Source organism: Montipora capricornis, chromosome 10 (genome assembly GCF_036669925.1).
Source record: "Montipora capricornis isolate CH-2021 chromosome 10, ASM3666992v2, whole genome shotgun sequence".
NCBI classification, from domain to species: Eukaryota; Metazoa; Cnidaria; class Anthozoa; order Scleractinia; family Acroporidae; genus Montipora; species Montipora capricornis.
Window position 1 is genome coordinate 31,845,752 of NC_090892.1, and position 19,226 is coordinate 31,864,977.

At 39.7% G+C, this 19,226-nt stretch overlaps 1 protein-coding gene across 3 annotated transcripts in view; it reads left to right on the forward strand.

The window, feature by feature from the left end:
- LOC138022092 (N6-adenosine-methyltransferase subunit METTL3-like) overlaps positions 1-19,226 on the forward strand; it is a 155,207-nt gene that overhangs the window by 56,784 nt on the left and 79,197 nt on the right. For all 3 annotated transcript variants that reach the window (XM_068869116.1, XM_068869117.1, XM_068869118.1), the window contains exons 3-7: positions 4,761-4,831; positions 8,808-8,874; positions 9,521-9,554; positions 9,777-9,813; positions 18,166-18,241. In XM_068869116.1, the coding sequence (XP_068725217.1) occupies positions 4,761-4,831; positions 8,808-8,874; positions 9,521-9,554; positions 9,777-9,813; positions 18,166-18,241 (285 nt within the window). The remainder of the gene's footprint in view (positions 1-4,760; positions 4,832-8,807; positions 8,875-9,520; positions 9,555-9,776; positions 9,814-18,165; positions 18,242-19,226) is intronic.

Consider the following 19,226-nt stretch of genomic DNA (forward strand, 5'->3'; position numbering starts at 1 on the left):
TACAGTTACGGTTCTTCCCTGGTATAATATTTGGGTCATTGATAAGTTGGAGCTTTTCAACAACTGCATGCAATGCATACTTACTTAATTGACCGCTCCCCATAGGGGCTTTTCAGGGCCAATGAAACAATCAATGAAACAACAGAACACAACAACAACAACTGTTAAGAATCCCAACTGGCCGGAGGCAAATCAGTTGGCTATTTACAAGTGCAGCTGGTGAGTTGAACCAGGGACTATCAGGAACAAATTCAGCGAGTGGTCAGAGCGGGTCTTGAACCCGGGATCTCCGGATCTCAAGGCAAGCACCTTAACCACTGGGCCACACTGCCTGCAACTATCGCGTAAACATTTCTATTTGGACAGGACGCAAAATTTGAAGCATGTTTTAATACTAAATATATCTCTGGTAGGACTGCACTGGCACAGCGCGTTGTGTTGCATCAGTGCTGCCAGTTCAATTTGTGACCCCTACAAGCCAGTTTACTCCCTCTGAAAGCAATGGTCTGGTGTATAAGCCGCACCCACGATTTTTGCCTCAAGACTTAAGCAAAAAGGTGCGGTTTATACAAGAGTCTAAACAGTATTATTTACCTTGGGGAGCTAATTGTAGGTGTGATAACATTAAACAATGCTTTGCAAAGTATCGTTGTTTTCTTGTGGCATATTACCGGAATTAAATCGGCTGTGGCATTTGGTTGCTTTCGTCTTTGCCTCGGTTGTGGTTTTCATCCAACCTAGGTGATTTCGCAGTAAACAATGTAGGCAAAGACGAAGTGTCACCGCATGCAAATGCACTAATCATTTTGAGTGGTACTGTATCGTCCACATGACAATGGATGCACACCTTCATGATACGGTCGGTAATACTGGATGGGCACTCCAGCTGATCAACAAGATCTGTGCGAATAGTAAAGTCAACACCGCCATCGCGCCGTTCACCTTTGGACTTTCCAACCCAGGAAAGTGTGTAACCTTTGCCAGTCTCTAGTAACTGATCTTCATCTGATAGACGTGTTTCTGACAAAGCTATGTCAATGTTCAGACTTAAATGATTGGAGTGTAATGTGAAGTGCTGAGTATCTACCCCATATGAACCATGTGAGCGTTAGCCCTACTGATGGTAATGAACAAATTCCAACCCTGGTCAGAGTTTTTCTCTGTCCTTTTGTGGGCCCATTTCCAACAGGTCAACGTTTACAAAAACGTAATCCTTCCTTGTACTTGCACATGTTCATTGCCGTGACTTTAACATCGTCAGTTCCCACGGCCTGCTCCCGTCTGACCTTGTAGCTCAGTCGGTAGAGCAGCAGTGATCTAACCCGAAGGTTGTGGGTTCAATTTCCACCCTGGTCAGACTTTTTCTCTGTCCTTGTGTGGGGCCATTTCCATCAGGAGGGCTAACGCTCACATGGTTCATATGGGGTAGATTCTCAGCATTTCACATTACACTCTAATCAATTACGTCTGTTCAAATATAAGTGGTACACAGCCAATGTTTGCAAAAATGTATTAACCCTTCCTTGTACTTGTAGATGTCAATGTTCAGCCTCTGTAGTTCTTTGGAGACAAGAGCTGATGCATACATACATATATACATACATACATACATACATACTTCAAGGGCAACTCCCAATAATGGGCTTTTCATTATAGGCAAAATAATGCATAATATACAACAGAACAATTAGAATAAATTATGATAAAAATGATATGATAATATATGATAATGAAATAAGAATTACAAGTGTGAATTCTTATATTTTAAAACACTACAGTAGTGGTGTACGATACTTTGACCCCCCCCTCCCCCCCATGGATGATTTATGCATACACTTAATGCCAGTTTTACTCCCAGCAGAGACTTTTTTTGGTTGGGTGTTGTGTAGTGCATGTCATCTTTACTGGAATCACTAGACAAGGAATGACGTCATGGATTTTATGCGGGAGAAATGGTGGAAATCGGTTCAGAAAGCGTCCATGTTGGAAAAATAAGGTGAAGAGAGGTGGAGGAGGTAAAATAAAGAGGGATGCAAAGGAGGATGGGATGACATCATTGAACAGGGGATTGGTCAAGAGGGATGACGTCACAGAGTCCTCGTCCTTTACGAATGATACGTGTGTGAGACGACCTAGTGCTAGCATCCCAGCTTACGATCGTTTAGGATAAAATCGAAACTGAGGTCTTCTTACCTCGTCCAGCTCCATGGACCGGAGACTTAAAGGGGAGGGAGGGTTTTGATGCCTCCAGGAACCTTTGTGCATGCTCGAGGTTGAAGTAACGGGTGTCTCATCTGAGTCCCATCTTTCCTTGCATTCATTGGTTAAAATGGAAGCACTCCACCTTGGGTCAATGATGTCATAGAGGATCTTGATGGGAGCTGCAGGAGGTGAGGGAGGTCAGCTAAAGGAGGTTGTCAAATTTCAGCGTCCAGACAGTAGTCCAGGAAGGTAATATTTCTCAAATTGCAGCACACTACAACCTCGAACAGAAAAGCGAGTTTAAGTGCTACGTTCGATTTTGTTATTGTATTTTTGGCTGCATGAGTAAATTGCAAAATCACAAGTGACATCAAATTCAGCGGGCGCCGTGATCAAGTTACCATAGCATATTTATTCGCGAATCAGTGAAGCATCTGTGTCAAATGATGGCAAGATACCAGGTTTTTGTTTTTGTTAGTTTCTTTTTCTTTCAAGTGTTATAAAGTTTGACAAAAAATGTGCGAATTCAACACAAAGTTCACAATTGCCCAACTCTTGAGGTTGACCATTGTTTCTGCAAAGTAAAAAATTTACTCTCCAAGACGAGGTTATCTATCACCAGGTAATTCCCTCTGTTTGGAAATAGCATATACTTTATTATTCATCAGCATCACAATTTTTTGCTGATTTTGGGTGTCATTTTGTTGAAACTCAAGCACGTTTCCAACAGACCTGTTTATTTTTGTGACTGAAGCACGCACTGGTTACAGAGCTCTTCCACAAAAATCCTCCTGCATCACATTTCAACCCTCGGATGCAAATTTGTTAAGCTTGAAAAATTACACAACATGATAAATTCATAAAGGCTGAAAATCTCACAAAAACCTTTTTCAGCCAAAAATTTATTGAAAAAAACAACATATTTGCCATTAGAGGCAAAAAACCCTTTCTATTTCAATTGTGTGCATGAAAACAAGGCACACAATCCATGTCACAAAGCATATGCAATTCAATAAATTTCTGACAGTTCACGTCAAAATAATGAAGCACGAAAGAGACAACAAGCTTTCATTCAAATAATTTTTCACTGTCACATTTCCAATTTTTTTTACCTTTGCAGAGTTGAGTACAAAATAAATGTAAATTGCCAGACAACTTAGATGTGACTTCAGTAAACACTGTGATGCATTCAAGGTGTTTGATTCCATCAATGTTTGTTAAATCCTTAAAACATTTGCCATTTGATTTCAGTGTTGTATATAATACCAAGTTAGTAAAATATTAGAAACAAAGCCCACTTGATATCCAATAGCGAAAAATGAAATTATTGTCAAAGACCATTACTCGTCGCTTTAAAGATTCCAAATATTTACTTTTCACTGCCTGTCCTTTTCATCCAATTGACTTTCCATTCTTGAGCTCCATGAGGTTATATTTTGTTTGAAGATCCACTAAAACACCATTCGCGTTACACATCAGCTGTAAAGTTGCATTTTAAACCTACTTATCAAACAAATGTATGTATGTATGTATGTACAATGACTTTCAACGCCATTGAAGGTTAACAAGAATTAGTGATATTTCCAATTGTTACCGGAAGAGTGTGCAGAGCTGAGTACAAATAAATACAACTAGCCAGACAACAGAGATCATAGATTCACTTAAGGAGTTTGATTCCGTCTTGTACATAACACCACCCTTGGCAAAATATTAGAAATACAGCTCACTTTGATTTTGGCTCGATGGGTGAAAGATTGTTCTCGAAGTCTATTTCTCGTTGCTTTTAAAGATTGCAGATATTTATTTTTCACCGCCTGTCTTGTTTATCCAATTGACGTGTTGTTCTTGAAATCCATAAGGGTATAATTATTAGACACCATTCTTGTTACAATGACTTTCAACACGATTGCACTATTGTAATGATGTTAATAATAATAATAATAAGAAGAAGAAGAAGAAGAAGAAGAGAAAGCATTTATATTGCACTAAATCAACTTATTCTTCATAGTGCTTTACAATATCTACTGTATTCAGTAATTTAAAAAATTACAATTTCTAAAAAAGAAATCGAATAATGATTAAAAAGAAAATTTAAACTATGATTGTTGACTTTCTCTATTGTTTCCACAATTTGATATTTTTTTTAAATCCGGAGGGCATGGTGTTAGTTGTGCTATTTTTGCCCTTTCTCTTCTTTTTATCGATTCTGTGTACGGTATATATTGATTCAGTGGGCAATAAACTATCTATCTAGATCTGCTGTGGTTACTCTATCTAATTGTTTCTGTTCATCATTAGTGTGATGTTGAATGTTGTTGAAAAGTTGTTAGTGTCCATAACTTCCATTTTCACAGTCACAAATGCCAAGCAAACATTTTCTTCAAAAAGATGCTATGTCTTGTAACCAAAAAAATATAGTACATGTGCAATGTAGTTTGCACAGAGTTTTAAACGCCATGCTTCCCTGTCTTAATTTTAGAAGGAAGCCCATTGCCCATTTATCCATTAGTTTTTAAAGGAAAGTAACATCTGAAATCATAACTTTTGATTTCTAACAGAGTGAGAGCAGTGTTTCCCATGAAGCTTTGCAGAGCTTATTACAGAAGTTTGCAATTCAAGACTTCATAAGGTTAGTAATTTTTAAGACCTCAGATGCATGCAACACTTACAATCACAGAAAGTAGACTGGGCATTCCTAGAGTATAGACCTATTGGCAGTTTAAGGCACCATCTTGACAGGTTGACAAAGTATTAAAAGTGTTTAGTGTTTGCTTGAGAATACCCTTGACACCCTTCTCAGAAGTGGACTCCTTTTGCCATATGATGTGTGGCAAGTGAAACTGGCATCCTCAGTGTGTTCTTCCTGGCATGCCCACAGGCTGATGTTCCAAAGTTAGTAGTTTATTGGTGCACCCATTGTCCATGAAGACAGTTCTTTCCAACGAATGTCTTTCATCAAGTGCCACCACTTATCAGTGGTATTTGTGACTGGCTCCTCCTTCCCAAGGTGGCCAGTGGTAGAGAAACGCTAAGTATTGATACCTTGCATTCTTTGTTGGTATGTACATGTATGATGTAATGCTTGAAAACAAGCTCTCTTTCTATAAACGTCCTTGTTGATAAATTTGTTCTGCTTTGGGTTATAAACACTCTTAAACCTTGACATAGGTCTTCAAGAAGAGGCCTATTTGTAACTTAGTCCTATATAATGACTGGTTGCATCTTATATACATGTAGGCTGTTAACTGCAAGATGCAAAAACTGGAGCACATGAATATGATTTCTGGGCATGACACTGTATGCTCCCATATTCTGAAAGTTTTGGATATTTTTTCACAATATCCATAAGATGTATGTGTGGAGAAGAATCTTGTTCCCTTAGTTTAGTTTCTACAGTACCTGCACATTTGCACATGAATTTGGTGGCAAAAGGATTGCTCTGCTTCTCTGGGGAAGCATACAGACCTGGCTGTGCAACCAAGAAGTTAAAAATCATCAGTAAACATTAGACTAATCATTTAGAATAACAAACATGACTGCCAGATTCAGTTCCATCCTTACTTCACAAGTAGTAATTCTCACCTGCAGTTGCGCAGCTACTAGCTATAAAAACATTCATGTGAATTGATTGAAAGCCGCACAATTCATTTGGGCAGCTAAACGCCAAGGCCTATGGGGTCCACCATGTTTTTTTCTTTTTTTAAGGAGCATATGCTACAAGTGGGACAAAGTTATGGGACAGGATTTTCCGATCATTCCGGGAAAACCAAGAAAAGAGTAATACCTCCGAAAGTATTCCTTTTTACCCAAAACAATTTCAGTGGAAAAGTCTGTTCCATTTGATTTACCACCGGATCAATCGGATTTTCTGTACAAAAAAGGAAAGGGCCCCTGAAATATTCAGGTGGCTCCCACAGTATTCGAACCTATGACTTCTGCTATCTCTGCTTAAGAGTCAGAAGGCTCATCAGGCCGGCGCTTATCTCCGGTTTCAGTAGCATGAAGCGACTAGGAGTATTTATACTCCCCCCTGGATGGGATGCTAGTTCATCGCAAGGTTACCCCCAGCATTACGCCGGTACCCATTTATACACCTGGGTGGAGAGAGGCACCGTGAGAGTAAAGTGTCTTGCCCAAGAACACAACACAATGTCCCCAGCCAGGCCCCGAACCCGGACCACTCGATCCGGAGTCGAGCGCATTAACCATGAGGCCACCACGCCTCCCACCTCCGAAAGTATTCCTTTTTACCCAAAACAATTTCAGTGGAAAAGTCTGTTCCATTTGATTTACCACCGGATCAATCGGATTTTCTGTACAAAAAAGGAAAGGGCCCCTGAAATATTCAGGTGGCTCCCACAGTATTCGAACCTATGACTTCTGCTATGCTATGCTTTTAAAGTACCATTCAAAAGTATGTTGAGAGTCTTGACTCCATCCTCGAAATGCCCATGATGAAGGTTGAGATGTTCGAGTTTTGAGACACGAGAATCGAGGATTGAGAATCAAGAGTCAAGAAAGATGAACTTTGGAATATGCATAAACTCAAAAAAGAATTCGAGAAAGCCATCTATGTTGACTCGAAACTCGATTCTCGCGTCACAAAGGTTGAGATGTTCAAGTTTTGAGATGCAAGAATTGAGGATCGAGAATCAAGAATCAAGAAAGATGAACTTTGGAATATGCATAAACTCAAAAAAGAATTAGAGAAAACAATTTATGTCTCGAAGAAATAAACAGTTAAACTAACGGAACCCTTTGTACACAATATTTATGTAGACTCTAAGAAGGTTCTCAACATTCTTGGCTAGCGAGAAAAATATCATCTTATCCTTTTGCATTTAGATTAAAAACATCATGATTTTATTCTTTCGCTTTTTCTAAAATAAAACACATGAGTTTAGACATTCACCTAAGTAGGCTTTCAATGTAAAAAAATTTTCTACATGACCATGGCTAGCGAGTAAACATTTCAAATTCCGAATTATGCGCCTTCACCAACAGCACAACATCTGAAACTTTGTCATATGAAATATTTCGCATGTTGTTTCAAAGTCACGTGTGTGGGGAGCACCATAGTCCAGACAAGATGCTCTTTAAAGCGTTTACTCAGAATACCATATTGCACAGAAGTAGGGAGATTCATTTCGGAAGAGTTAGAAACAAACTGCTAGGATTGAGTAGACCAAAGTGATGTTCAAATTTGCTGAGTATCGAACAAAAGAAGTAAATCTTTTTGCAGCCAATTGAAATCTGGAGGGCTCATGACAACGGATAACGTATTGGTGAACATCGCTTAGTGTTTACAAATAAAATCAATAGATCACCAAGCAAAATTAGTAGTTTGATTTGGTACAGGTTGGAATGCAGTATCTGACATTTTCAGACTGTAGACTGCAGACTGCAGATTAATCCAAACTTATGGTTAGTGAAAGTTAACCATTTTAAATTGGGTGCTCAGACTTACCCTAAAATAATAATGTTTATCAGCACTATTTGCAGTTGTCATACTCCTCCTGGAATACTAAATTGAAAGCTTAACTCTGATTCCTAAAATTCGGACATTGTCCCTAACTTTATATGAAAGCTAACCATTCAAAATAATTGCTTAACCCAAATCACTAAGCTGATCATTTCACCCTAATCACTAAAATTTGTTGGTCTTCTAATCCACCATCCACCACATCTGTAAAATGATTTATGTATGTGATTTCATACATACTCTGTAAAGAGTTCTACTTAATTACAGAAAGATGTTGAACTGTGTTGAAATGGGTGGTGTTCAAAAACTATGAACTGGCTTAAGAAAAAGTAAACTGGGGAGAAAATTGAACTACAACATTGACACCTGAAAATTCAGGTGGCTCCAATGGGATTTGAACCCTCTGTGATGCCACTGCTCAGCAAATTGACTTGCTCCCAATTTGGGCGGGCTCATAGTTCAGGACGTGATGGGTTCAAATCCCGTTGGAGCCAGCCACCTGAATTTTTCAGGTGTCTATAAGAGACAATTGCTTTAAGTGTGCAGCTAAGTGCAAGGATCATTTCTCAATGCTTCTTATTGTAGACTTCCTCTAGCGTGCATTATTCTGTGATGCTATATTTCTGTGTGTCAACTGATTTTTGTCTCCACTGGATTCTTTTTACTCCCTGAATTATTCATGTGTTTTCCTTTACTGTCATCAAGTTCATTTAAACTGCCATTTTGTTCTTGCTAAAATGATTAGTGTTTTTTTTTTTGTGACTTTACCATTTTTTACTGTTGCCTTTGACCAAGGACTTCTGAGCAACACTTATTATAATACTTTACACACTGTTTGGAAGGTTTGGTTCTTGTTTATAAAATATGGCATAGATTATTGGAAGAAACAATCCTTTGATTGCAGTAGTTTTGAGTATCTTTAGCGGCCTTGCTATAACTTCCAAGCATAGCTTTTTGTATTGCTTATTAAACAACCAACTTTAAATGGGAAGCATGTTTAGTTACCTTATAATCAGTTTCTTCATCTGCATATGTGCTAAATGTCATAGAGAAATGAATATTGTAGACATATCTTCTAATCCGTTTTTGCTATGAATGGCATTACATTTTATTTTGTGATTAGTATCAAGACTGGAACATCACAAGATGGAACACCTTGCACAATAGTCATAATAGTAGACCATCTAAAGGTAAAAGCATCTACAGTACCGTACATGTACAAGTTTTGTTTTACTTTGAAATGATTTGATCTATTAAGCACAATAATTGGCCTATACATACATTGTACTGGGTATGTGGAGCTGGCCTCTCAGAACCCCTACCCCTTTATAGTCTATTTTATGGCCAATTATAGACCCCATCTCAGTCACTTTTGGGTAAATGTAATTTTAGCGACTCCAACTTAGTCACTTTCTGTTTATGCATAAACCTTACATAAAGCCTTGTAATTGTAATTTCAAAACGGAATGTAACAATTTATTTTACCATGAATCTCTCCAGTTTTAAATCCAAGTAGCCAGAATTTTCTTACCCCCAAATCCCAACAATTTGCAACCCCATTCTAGTAACTCTGTTGGGAACTCTGTTGAAAATACAACCCCATTATAGTCACCAATTGTGAAAATGCGACCCCATCTAGCAGCACATCACCAATAGGAAGTGCCCCCCCCCCCCAACTCTAATTTTAACAAGGGCATTGTTCAACAGGTCCTTGCAGTATATGAGGACCCTGTTATATGCTATTCTTTTGAAGAATAGTGTTGGAATGTGCTATATGACTGTTTTATGAAGTAACATTAATTTTACTGACAAGATGACATTTTTTCTATTTTCCAGTTAGATGCTGTTCACAGCGACTTGACACTAAAAGGTATTACTCTAGAGTGCTTGCACCAGTACAGTATATTGGTATCTAAGAACCTGATTTTCCACTTCTCAAAATGGAACCTCTTCTGAATTCCCATCTTAATGCCTTTGCTGCTCCTTCCCTGCCGCAGTTAATATTGGCCAGTGTAACTGGAAAAGAGGAGCAGAAATCTGAAAACAGTACCATTTGTCTCACTTTGATATATACCTGTGTTTTCTTCTTCAGAAGATAAGTCAGCACCAAAGAAAAGAAAAAGAGAAAGGTAAGGAGGGATAATTCCAGCAGCTGATAGCAATGGCCATGAATCATCTTAAGTGCCCACCAGAAAAGAATTAATTTTATTCAGCTTATAAGAGTGTGATAATGCAATCTAAATTTGTCATTTCTTCCTTGTAGAATTGAGGTTGTACCATGGGAACTGAGCAATCAGATAAAAATACACTCACTCACCATTTGGGGTTTCCGAGTTCACTCTACCACCCTCATGATCTTCCCTCGGTTGATTCGACAAAGCATTATCTGCAACAACAAGCTCACTTCTTTCCGCCCTAATGACTGGAGGCACCACGGAAACAATGGTCTTTTCTTTCTGTGAAATCCAGCTTTCTAAGGTGGGGCTAAGGTACGTCTTAAGACGATCTGCATGGATCACCTTAGGTTTCGCTCTGCGGTTTCTTCCAGATACCACCAGGTAAGATCCTTCCCAAGGACAATCCTACTTGGGATTCCTCCCCTTCCTTTGTCTAATGTTGTGGAGGCAGACGTTGTCTCCGACTCGGAACGGTTTACTGGATGCCTGTTTGTCAAAATGGCGCTTCTGGCATTCTTCTCCTTTGCCTAATTGTCAGCACGCCAAGTCGTGGGCAATTAATAGTCGCTGCTGAAGAGCTAAGGCATATTCATTAGTCAGAGGCGACGAATCTGGTGGTGGCTCAGTAATGACATCCAAAGGCACCTTGAACATTTTTGGGGTTTCACCAGTGGATTCATGGACTGAACTTCTATAAGCCATCATACAGGTTTGAAATTGGAGACCCAATCCTCTTGGTTTTCCACCTGGCCATCTGACTGTGAATGGAGGGGGGATGTTCTGGTTTTTTCATTGTCCAAGATTTTGCATACCTCGGCCATAACTTTGGACTCAAAGGTGGTCCCTTGATCACTTTGCAGTCCATGAGGTACTCCAAATCGACACACAAACTTTGAAACCAGCTTTTCAGCCACTGTTGCAGCTTCTTGCTTAAGTATAGCCTAACTCTCTGTCCACTTTCGACAAGCACATATCTATTCCCATGAGGAATCACATGCAAGGGCCCTTATATGTCCATTTGGAACCATTCCATGGGTACACCAACATAATTTTGTTCCCACGGGGCCCAGAGCGACTTGACAATCTGATCATAAGGGGATACGTCTTCCCACTTTGGTCTGATGGGACTTTTTCCCTTGAACTGCAGTATCACCTTGATACTGGAATCTGTTGCCTGTTGAAGACGAAGATATTCCCAGGTCCACATCGTTTGGCGGGCAATGTTAACCAGTAGCTAAGGACGGTTCTGCATCATTCTTCTCAACCTGAGGAGTATCTGCTTCCTCTTCAGCAAACTCTTCTGTCTTAGCAATCGAAATCTCAGTCTGTACAGCAATGCTGATCAGTTGTTCAGCTTTCTTCCACTCTTTACACTTTTCAGAGACAGTGTGGCCCAGGTATGTGACACTCCTCTGGAACAGCACACATTTGCTAGGTTTCAGCTTAAGGACGTTCGCGCAACGTTACTGCGCAGGTAACGCGACTGTAATATGTCACGCATTACTTCGAGCATTAGTGAAGTTGAGGTTTTAAAACCTTTGCAAAAACCGTGGACGATAAGTCTTGCACAGCGTTGGATCAGAGAAGATCGTGATCAGTCAAAATTGATTTAAAATATTTATGAAAGTCAAGTAGACTACTGCACGACTGATATTCGCGAGGTTTTATCAGACGTGCACTAGTCTACTTGACTTTCATACAAATTTTTCAAGCATCAGTTAAAATAACATGGCGACAAAAACGCCCAGGCCGGCAAAAGAATGGCACATTTATTTCCGAATCATCATGAAACTTCAAAGAGAAGTGAGCGGGAGGATGTAATATGTCACGCATTACTTCGAGCATTAGTGAAGTTGAGGTTTTAAAACCTTTGCAAAAACCGTGGACGATAAGTCTTGCACAGCGTTGGATCAGAGAAGATCGTGATCAGTCAAAATTGATTTAAAATATTTATGAAAGTCAAGTAGACTACTGCACGACTGATATTCGCGAGGTTTTATCAGACGTGCACTAGTCTACTTGACTTTCATACAAATTTTTCAAGCATCAGTTAAAATAACATGGCGACAAAAACGCCCAGGCCGGCAAAAGAATGGCACATTTATTTCCGAATCATCATGAAACTTCAAAGAGAAGTGAGCGGGAGGATGGAAAAGCTCTGGAAAAGGTAGCTGATCGAGTAGACTAGTGGCTGAAAGTTTGGAAAACTCGAGGACGAAACGTTGCGTAAATTTAATGGGGCTGTTTCTTTTTAATGTTTTTATTACCCTACGAACTTAAGTTCAAAGTGAATGCATGTTTTTAAAGTTCTTTTCCTTTACTTTCGTGAAATTTGAGCAGTACTTTTGTCCTTGTCCGCTTGAATATTGCGGACCTGCGTAGAAACAATCAGCGATTGAATTTCACAAAAAAACACACTCCAGAGGATGAGCATGACGGCAATGGAGAGATATTATACAAAACACCAACCAAATGAAGATGACCTCTGCTTAAAACTTCGTTGCTATGCTCGAGAAAGGTTTTTTTTCCGGTAAAAACCTTTCATCTCTTCAACGATCAATCCTCTCTTGGGTTCCAGTCCTTGCCCGACAGGTCACGCAAAAGCGTGACAAACGAACTTTTCTAAGAGCTTTGCAAAATCACATCGATTTTACTCGTTCAGATCATCGGTGACCCCTATTTTTTTAATCATGAATCACTTACTTTACTTACTATCTGCAAAATATGATGAAATGAAAAAATTCTCACCGTAACAAGTTATCTTTTTTTAACATTTTCTTTCCTTGTGCCATCGAATTCCGGTAGTGGTTGCAACGGATAGAGCTTACGAAAACGCTCGTTGAGGATGAACTCTATTGTTTACCACAGCCCTAGCGGCATACAATTATCTAAAAATCTCACTCCTAAAAACCTATGCACGGAAACTTTCACTCCAACAGTTTATTTTTATGATTTTCGATGGATGAGCAGATGAGCCTACATCTCGCTATTATGACCGATTTGTCAAAATTAAGGCATTTTTCCACTGCCATTTTCTCCGAAACAAAGTCGGTGACCCCCATTTTTTTTTTCATTTTTGGAGTATGTACTTTATGACCTAACTCTAGGCCAGAAATAAAGAAAATCTCACCGTAGGAAGATTTTGGCGCGAACGTCCTTAAGTTGAGCAGATTCAAACCAAACAAAGACTTCCTCCAAATGTTTCAACTCTTCCAGAAAAGTTTTTCCATACACAATGGTGTTGTCTAAGTAAATCAAGCAGGTTTCAAACCTCAGTTGTGCTAAAATCAATGAAGGGGGTAGTTTCTAATTGAAATACTGATTAAAACTCTATGGCCGCTACATCAACGACTGCATCTGCGCTATTTCATCCAGCAGAGAAGAACGCGATCAATTTATAATCTCCATCAATTCTTTTCATCCGGCTCTTAAATATACTTGGGAAATTTCGGAAACTTCATCGGCTTTCCTAGATATCAAAGTTTCTATTAGTGGCAGCATGCTATGTACCAGTGTGCACTACAAACCTACAGATTCTCACAGTTATTTGTTGTATTCATTGTCACATCCATTACGTCTTCTTAGACTTCAACGTCTATGTAGTGATGACTCTGATTTTTCCAGCAAATCAGAGGAGATGTGCCAGTTCGAAAAACGTGGCTATCCTGTCTCTGTGGTCAAAGCGGGCCATCATTGCGCCCAACAATTTGATCAACAGTCAGCACTACAAACGTCACAAAAGATGAGAGTGACAGAATTCCTTTCACCCTCACTTTTCATCCTCATAATCACACAGTCAAAAGTATCATTCTTAATAATTTTAAATTACTCCAAAATGATCCTGAGACTGGTAGAATCTTTTCGCAACCTCCACTTATTTCATTCAAACGTGACAAAAACGCAGGCAACTTTTTTAGTTAGAAGTGCGCTCAAAACTAACCAGCAACCCGGCACTTTCAAATGTGCGCACTCACAATGCAAAACTTGTTTTTTCATTGTTAACACTAGCAAGATATCGCGACCTAAGCGATCTGTTAAGATCACCGATCGTTTCACATGTACCTCCGCTTACTCTTCCTCTGCGTGGTTTTGGTGAACTTCACTTCTGGTTCTCTATAAATCAACTTGAGGCAATTCCAACTCTGCAACACTAGTTACTGCTTTGGCCATGGCTGCAACAGTTTGATCAGTTTTTCGATGGATGAGCAGATGAGCCTACATCTTGCTATTATGACCGATTTGTCGAAATTAAGGCATTTTTCCACTGCCATTTTCTCCGAAACAAAGTTGGTGACCCCCATTTTTTTTTTCATTTTTGGAGTATGTACTTTATGAGCTAACTCTAGGCCAGAAATGAAGAAAATCTCACCGTAGGAAGATTTTGGCGCGAACGTCCTTAAGTCGAGCAGATTCAAACCGAACAAAGACTTCCTCCAAATGTTTCAACTCTTCCAGAAAAGTTTTTCCATACACAATGGTGTCGTCTAAGTAAATCAAGCAGGTTTCAAACCTCAGTTGTGCTAAAATCAATGAAGGGGGTAGTTTCTAATAGAAATACTGATTAAAACTCTATGGCCGCTACATCGACGACTGCATCTGCGCTATTTCATCCAGCAGAGAAGAACGCGATCACAAAAAGATGAGAGTGACAGAATTCCTTTCACCCTCACTTTTCATCCTCATAATCACGCAGTCAAAAGTATCATTCTTAATAATTTTAAATTCCAAAATGATCCTGAGACTGGTAGAATCTTTTCGCAACCTCCACTTATTTCATTCAAACGTGACAAAAACGCAGGCAACTTTTTTAGTTAGAAGTGCGCTCAAAACTAACCAGCAACCCGGCACTTTCAAATGTGCGCACTCACAATGCAAAACTTGTTTTTTCATTGTTAACACTAGCAAGATATCGCGACCTAAGCGATCTGTTAAGATCACCGATCGTTTCACATGTACCTCCGCTTACTCTTCCTCTGCGTGGTTTTGGTGAACTTCACTTCTGGTTCTCTATAAATCAACTTGAGGCAATTCCAACTCTGCAACACTAGTTACTGCTTTGGCCATGGCTGCAACAGTTTGCTCACCAAGGGTTTTTGTTTGATCAGACGTGTTCAGAATTTGCACAGGCTCAATGCTAGTTCCTCCCGCTGAAACCAAAGTTCTGCCGATATAAAGTCTATTTTCCTGAAGGCGAGTGCCACAGGGGTCCAAGTTTTGCAATCCTTGCTTGGCAGTTTTGGGTGACTACTATCAATAGAGGAGATGGACAGGCATCACTTCCTCACTATGAGGCTGTATTGTTACGAGACGTCAGGTTACACACCTGAAACTAACTTGCTGACAACTCTGGTTACAACAGTCAATTTCCTCCCCATTAATAACCAGTTGCTGTTCGACTAGATGAAGTGTATACTGTCCACTAAATCCAATAACATACAGTCCACATGGTCAGAATTTCAAATGACCCATTACAGTCACGTTTTCACCCTTTTCAAAGTTGTCAACAACACTGTCACTCAATTGCAGCCCTTTATCACTCAGGCACCTCTCCGGGCCCTCGAGGATACCCTGTTCTTGTTGTCTGGAATTTGGTGTTGCTTTGAGTTTTGGACCGGCGGGTCTAAATTGCAGGTCACGGGTTGCAGGTCATTGTTTCACCAATACAGAGAGTATCCTAAACATTCTTTAAAGCTAACCTTAGGCCTAATTAGGCCTAAACAAAAGTTTTTAGGCCCAAGGTTAGCTTTTATGGTGAAACAATGACCTGCAACCCGCGACCTGCAACCTGCGACCTGCGACCTGTGACCTGCAACCTGCAGATTAGACCCACCGGTTTTGCGCGTTCTTTTCTCATGTGTCCCCTGTCTCCACAGTTCCAGCATTCCCATCTACCCCTTCTACTATGGGTACCCTGTGCAGCTTGGTTTCTGTTGGGGTGGGGGCTGGGTTAGGGTTAGGCTGGGGCTGCTCTTGTTGTGTTACAAATTGGTTTAATCGGCTTATGATAGTTTCTTGGGCTTCCACTTGTTGCTGTTGATAGACTAAGTCTATCTGACGTTTCACCTCATCAACTCGGTATTTGCAGTTGCATTCTTTGGTTTCCGCAGTCTTGACTTTACTACCCGCCCACCTGAATGAGGTATTGTTGTCTAACACTCGAAGGGACTCCAACTCCTGAGCAAGTGAAAGGGCTTGGTCAAGGGTTTCTAGCTTTTCCTGCCTGAGGTACAGCTGATTATCCTTGTCATATAAGGCATCAATAAAATGTTGTACAGCAAAGCTTTCCTGTACAGGGGTACCCAAATCCTTGTCTACCATAAAACGAATATCTGTTGCTAGCATTGGTAAACGCTCACCTTCAAATTGCTGGCGATTCAGTAGTAACCAACCTGTTTCTCCACACCAAAGCGTAGCTGCAGTCGCTCCACGATTTTTGAATACTTCCTGCCTGCTGTCACCCCAGTCAACAGTTTTCTGCTATCGCAATGAAGACTTGCTGTTAAAAACATAGCTTTGTCCTCCTCATTCCAGTCATTGATGATCGCACAGTGCTCAAAATGCATTAAATATTCTTTGAGTGGTTGTTTGCCATCGGAATCCTCGGGAAGCTTAACTGGCATTTTAATTTGTCGATCTCCTGAGATGACTTTGGTATGTGAAAGCTTGGCAAACCAGGGTTGCAACAGGACAGATTTGAAGATTGTATAAGTGGTGGAGTCAATGCTGCCGTGAATGTATTTGCTGGTGATGGGTTCCTCTGAGCTGCTAACAGCTCTATCGATTTTGTAGGGGTTGAACAAACCTCGTTGCTTCAAAAAGGGTTTGTCGATCTTGCACGTAGTGTTTTGGCAGCAGTTGTGCTTTCTTCGATCAGTCCAAACAACTGGCTGAGGTCATCTAAATCCGGTTTAAAAGGATTTTTCGATTGTATCAGGGTCAACCACTGCTGCCACCAATGCGGTGGTTCCATATCTCGACTATAAACACCATGAACAAGCTTAAATACAACACAGCAATGAGTGGTTTCTTTCTGTTTTTAATCCAACATCCACATCCACACTGGCGGGACTGGTACACAATTTGTCCCAAGGGGGCTACAGTCCCTACAATATACATGTACATGTACTGCAGGGTATAGGCACTTTTGTGTGACTTGGGTTGTGGCTGTGTATCCAAGGTATAAATTTAAAGTAAATTCCAGTTGGAAAACCAGGTGCAATATACTGCTGGAAAGTTACCGTCAGAGAAAAGATCAGGTATGCCTCAGGGAGAGAAGTTAGATTGTGGAAAGTTCTCATCAGGCTGGTATAAAGGTGGGACCGGATCAACTCAGATTAATTTAGATCTCTCAACTCGGATCAATGTAAAAAAATGATAATGCTTTGAGAAATCACCCTAGCTATAATCTTTAAGCTTACCTTGGTGAAATTGGTGCAAACATCAAATAGTTTTGGCACTTTTCCCGGAGTGCACCACAAATACAGTTGCAAATATCTTTATTCACCGGGGAGGGGAGTGACAAAAATTGCAAAAGTCAATACACAGGATGCTGAAAAAGAACTATTTTGATTTTAAAATCACGTGGTGACTCCTATGTTTTATTATATAATGAAAAATAGAAGTTTGAGGATTAATTTTGGGACCATGACAAAAATGACAAAGGGTGCTTTTAGTAACTACAGAGGAGGGCTGTCAGGCTAAAAAGTGGCTCTTTAATCACATTTTCGTGACAAAAAACACATTTATGGCATCATTCGGTTGCAGTTTCCTATTTATTTTAAAGATCTTTGATGTTCCTGTTGTTTTACTGCAAGTAAACGTTTGTGCTGATAAAAACTGTGAAAAAACTTGCATTTCCTTGTTTAAGCAAACAGTTTCTTAGTGTCCACTTTTTCAAAAAGCAAACCTAATTGTCTTCGAAAAATGCATCGTTACCGCCTATTTTCATTACACATTCCAATAACCCTAACTAAGATGTACTTTTCTTCATAGTCATACTCCAGGGAAAAAAATCTTCTTGTTAGGTGGCATGCACCGTCCTCAATACTATAATGTAATTTATCTATGTACAAGCCTGTACTTCATTTAAGTATATTGGTGCTCCACCCTGGATTGGAGATCGATGCAAATTGTTATCCATTTTCTCAAAGGTTAATTTTAAATGTGCCGTAAGCCAGCAATAGATAATGGAGAAATTTATTTTCTGAATGCACTAGTGAATGGCATTATGGTGATTCTTTTGAGCCAATGTGCCTTTAGGATCAGTCTTGTCATGCTAAACCTTCTTTGTATTGTTTGTTCTAGTAATTCAAATGACTTGGCCTCATCACCAACTCCAGAAATAACAAAACCAAAACTTGAGTCAGTTGATGATATTGAGGTATGTTTTTAGCTTAAAATTCCCTGATAGCAGAGGTCTCTTTTCTTTTTGTGTTCACTGGGTTGACGAGTACAGGAAAAGAGACCTCTGCCATGGATCGAAAATCACTTTGATATAACCGACGTCCATGACCTTCGATGGGACTGCCCAAAGCACATGCACATAATTCTTTTACAGTAATTCAGCTGTTGCTAAGTAAGTCCATACAACACATGAAGTATCATGTGAGGATTTGGTCGATAGGTAACTGCTGCGCATACTCAACACAGTGAGTTTCAACTCGTCATCCCAGTGAATGCAAAGAAAAGAGACAACTGCTGGCAAGGAAAGCTTAAAGGGGCTAGGTCACGCTATTTTAGGTAATTTTGTTTAATTTTGTTAATTATGAGCTCTAAACGTCAAATTGGCAAAGCAAGAGTCGTTCATTTGCAAAATCACAGCCACATAACAACTGAGAATCATTTTCCAGCTTTGTAAATGACATTTTGATATAGAGGGATATAAATTTGAAAAAAGGTGGGCCGACGTTTTTCAAATTTACCCAAATTCAATCCATTTCAATCCTCTCCAGTCTTGTCCATCCATGTTCCTTCTTGGCTTCCCTGTGTTTTGTTAGAATCCTTCAATAGTTTTGAACAGTTATTTTAATATTTTAGTTAATTCTATGACCATTTGATCAGTGCTGAAATTGCCTAAAATTGTGTGACCTAGCCCCTTTAAAACGGCACATTCACACAGTTTTATAGCCTTTTTTAAATTCGGGGCCTTGTTCTCATGGAGCAAAAACAAAACAATCATCTTAAGTTTGAGACCACAATATGAACTCTACCATATACATTTGTAAGGATTCTTTGTGCAAAGACACAAGCTCATGCCTGTTTGCCTGTTATGCAAATCTCTGCATATGGTTGTTATAAGTGCTAATGTTATTATTAAGTTAAGATGCTGATCATTGCAGTTATTGTACTTGTGAGCAGTACCGAAA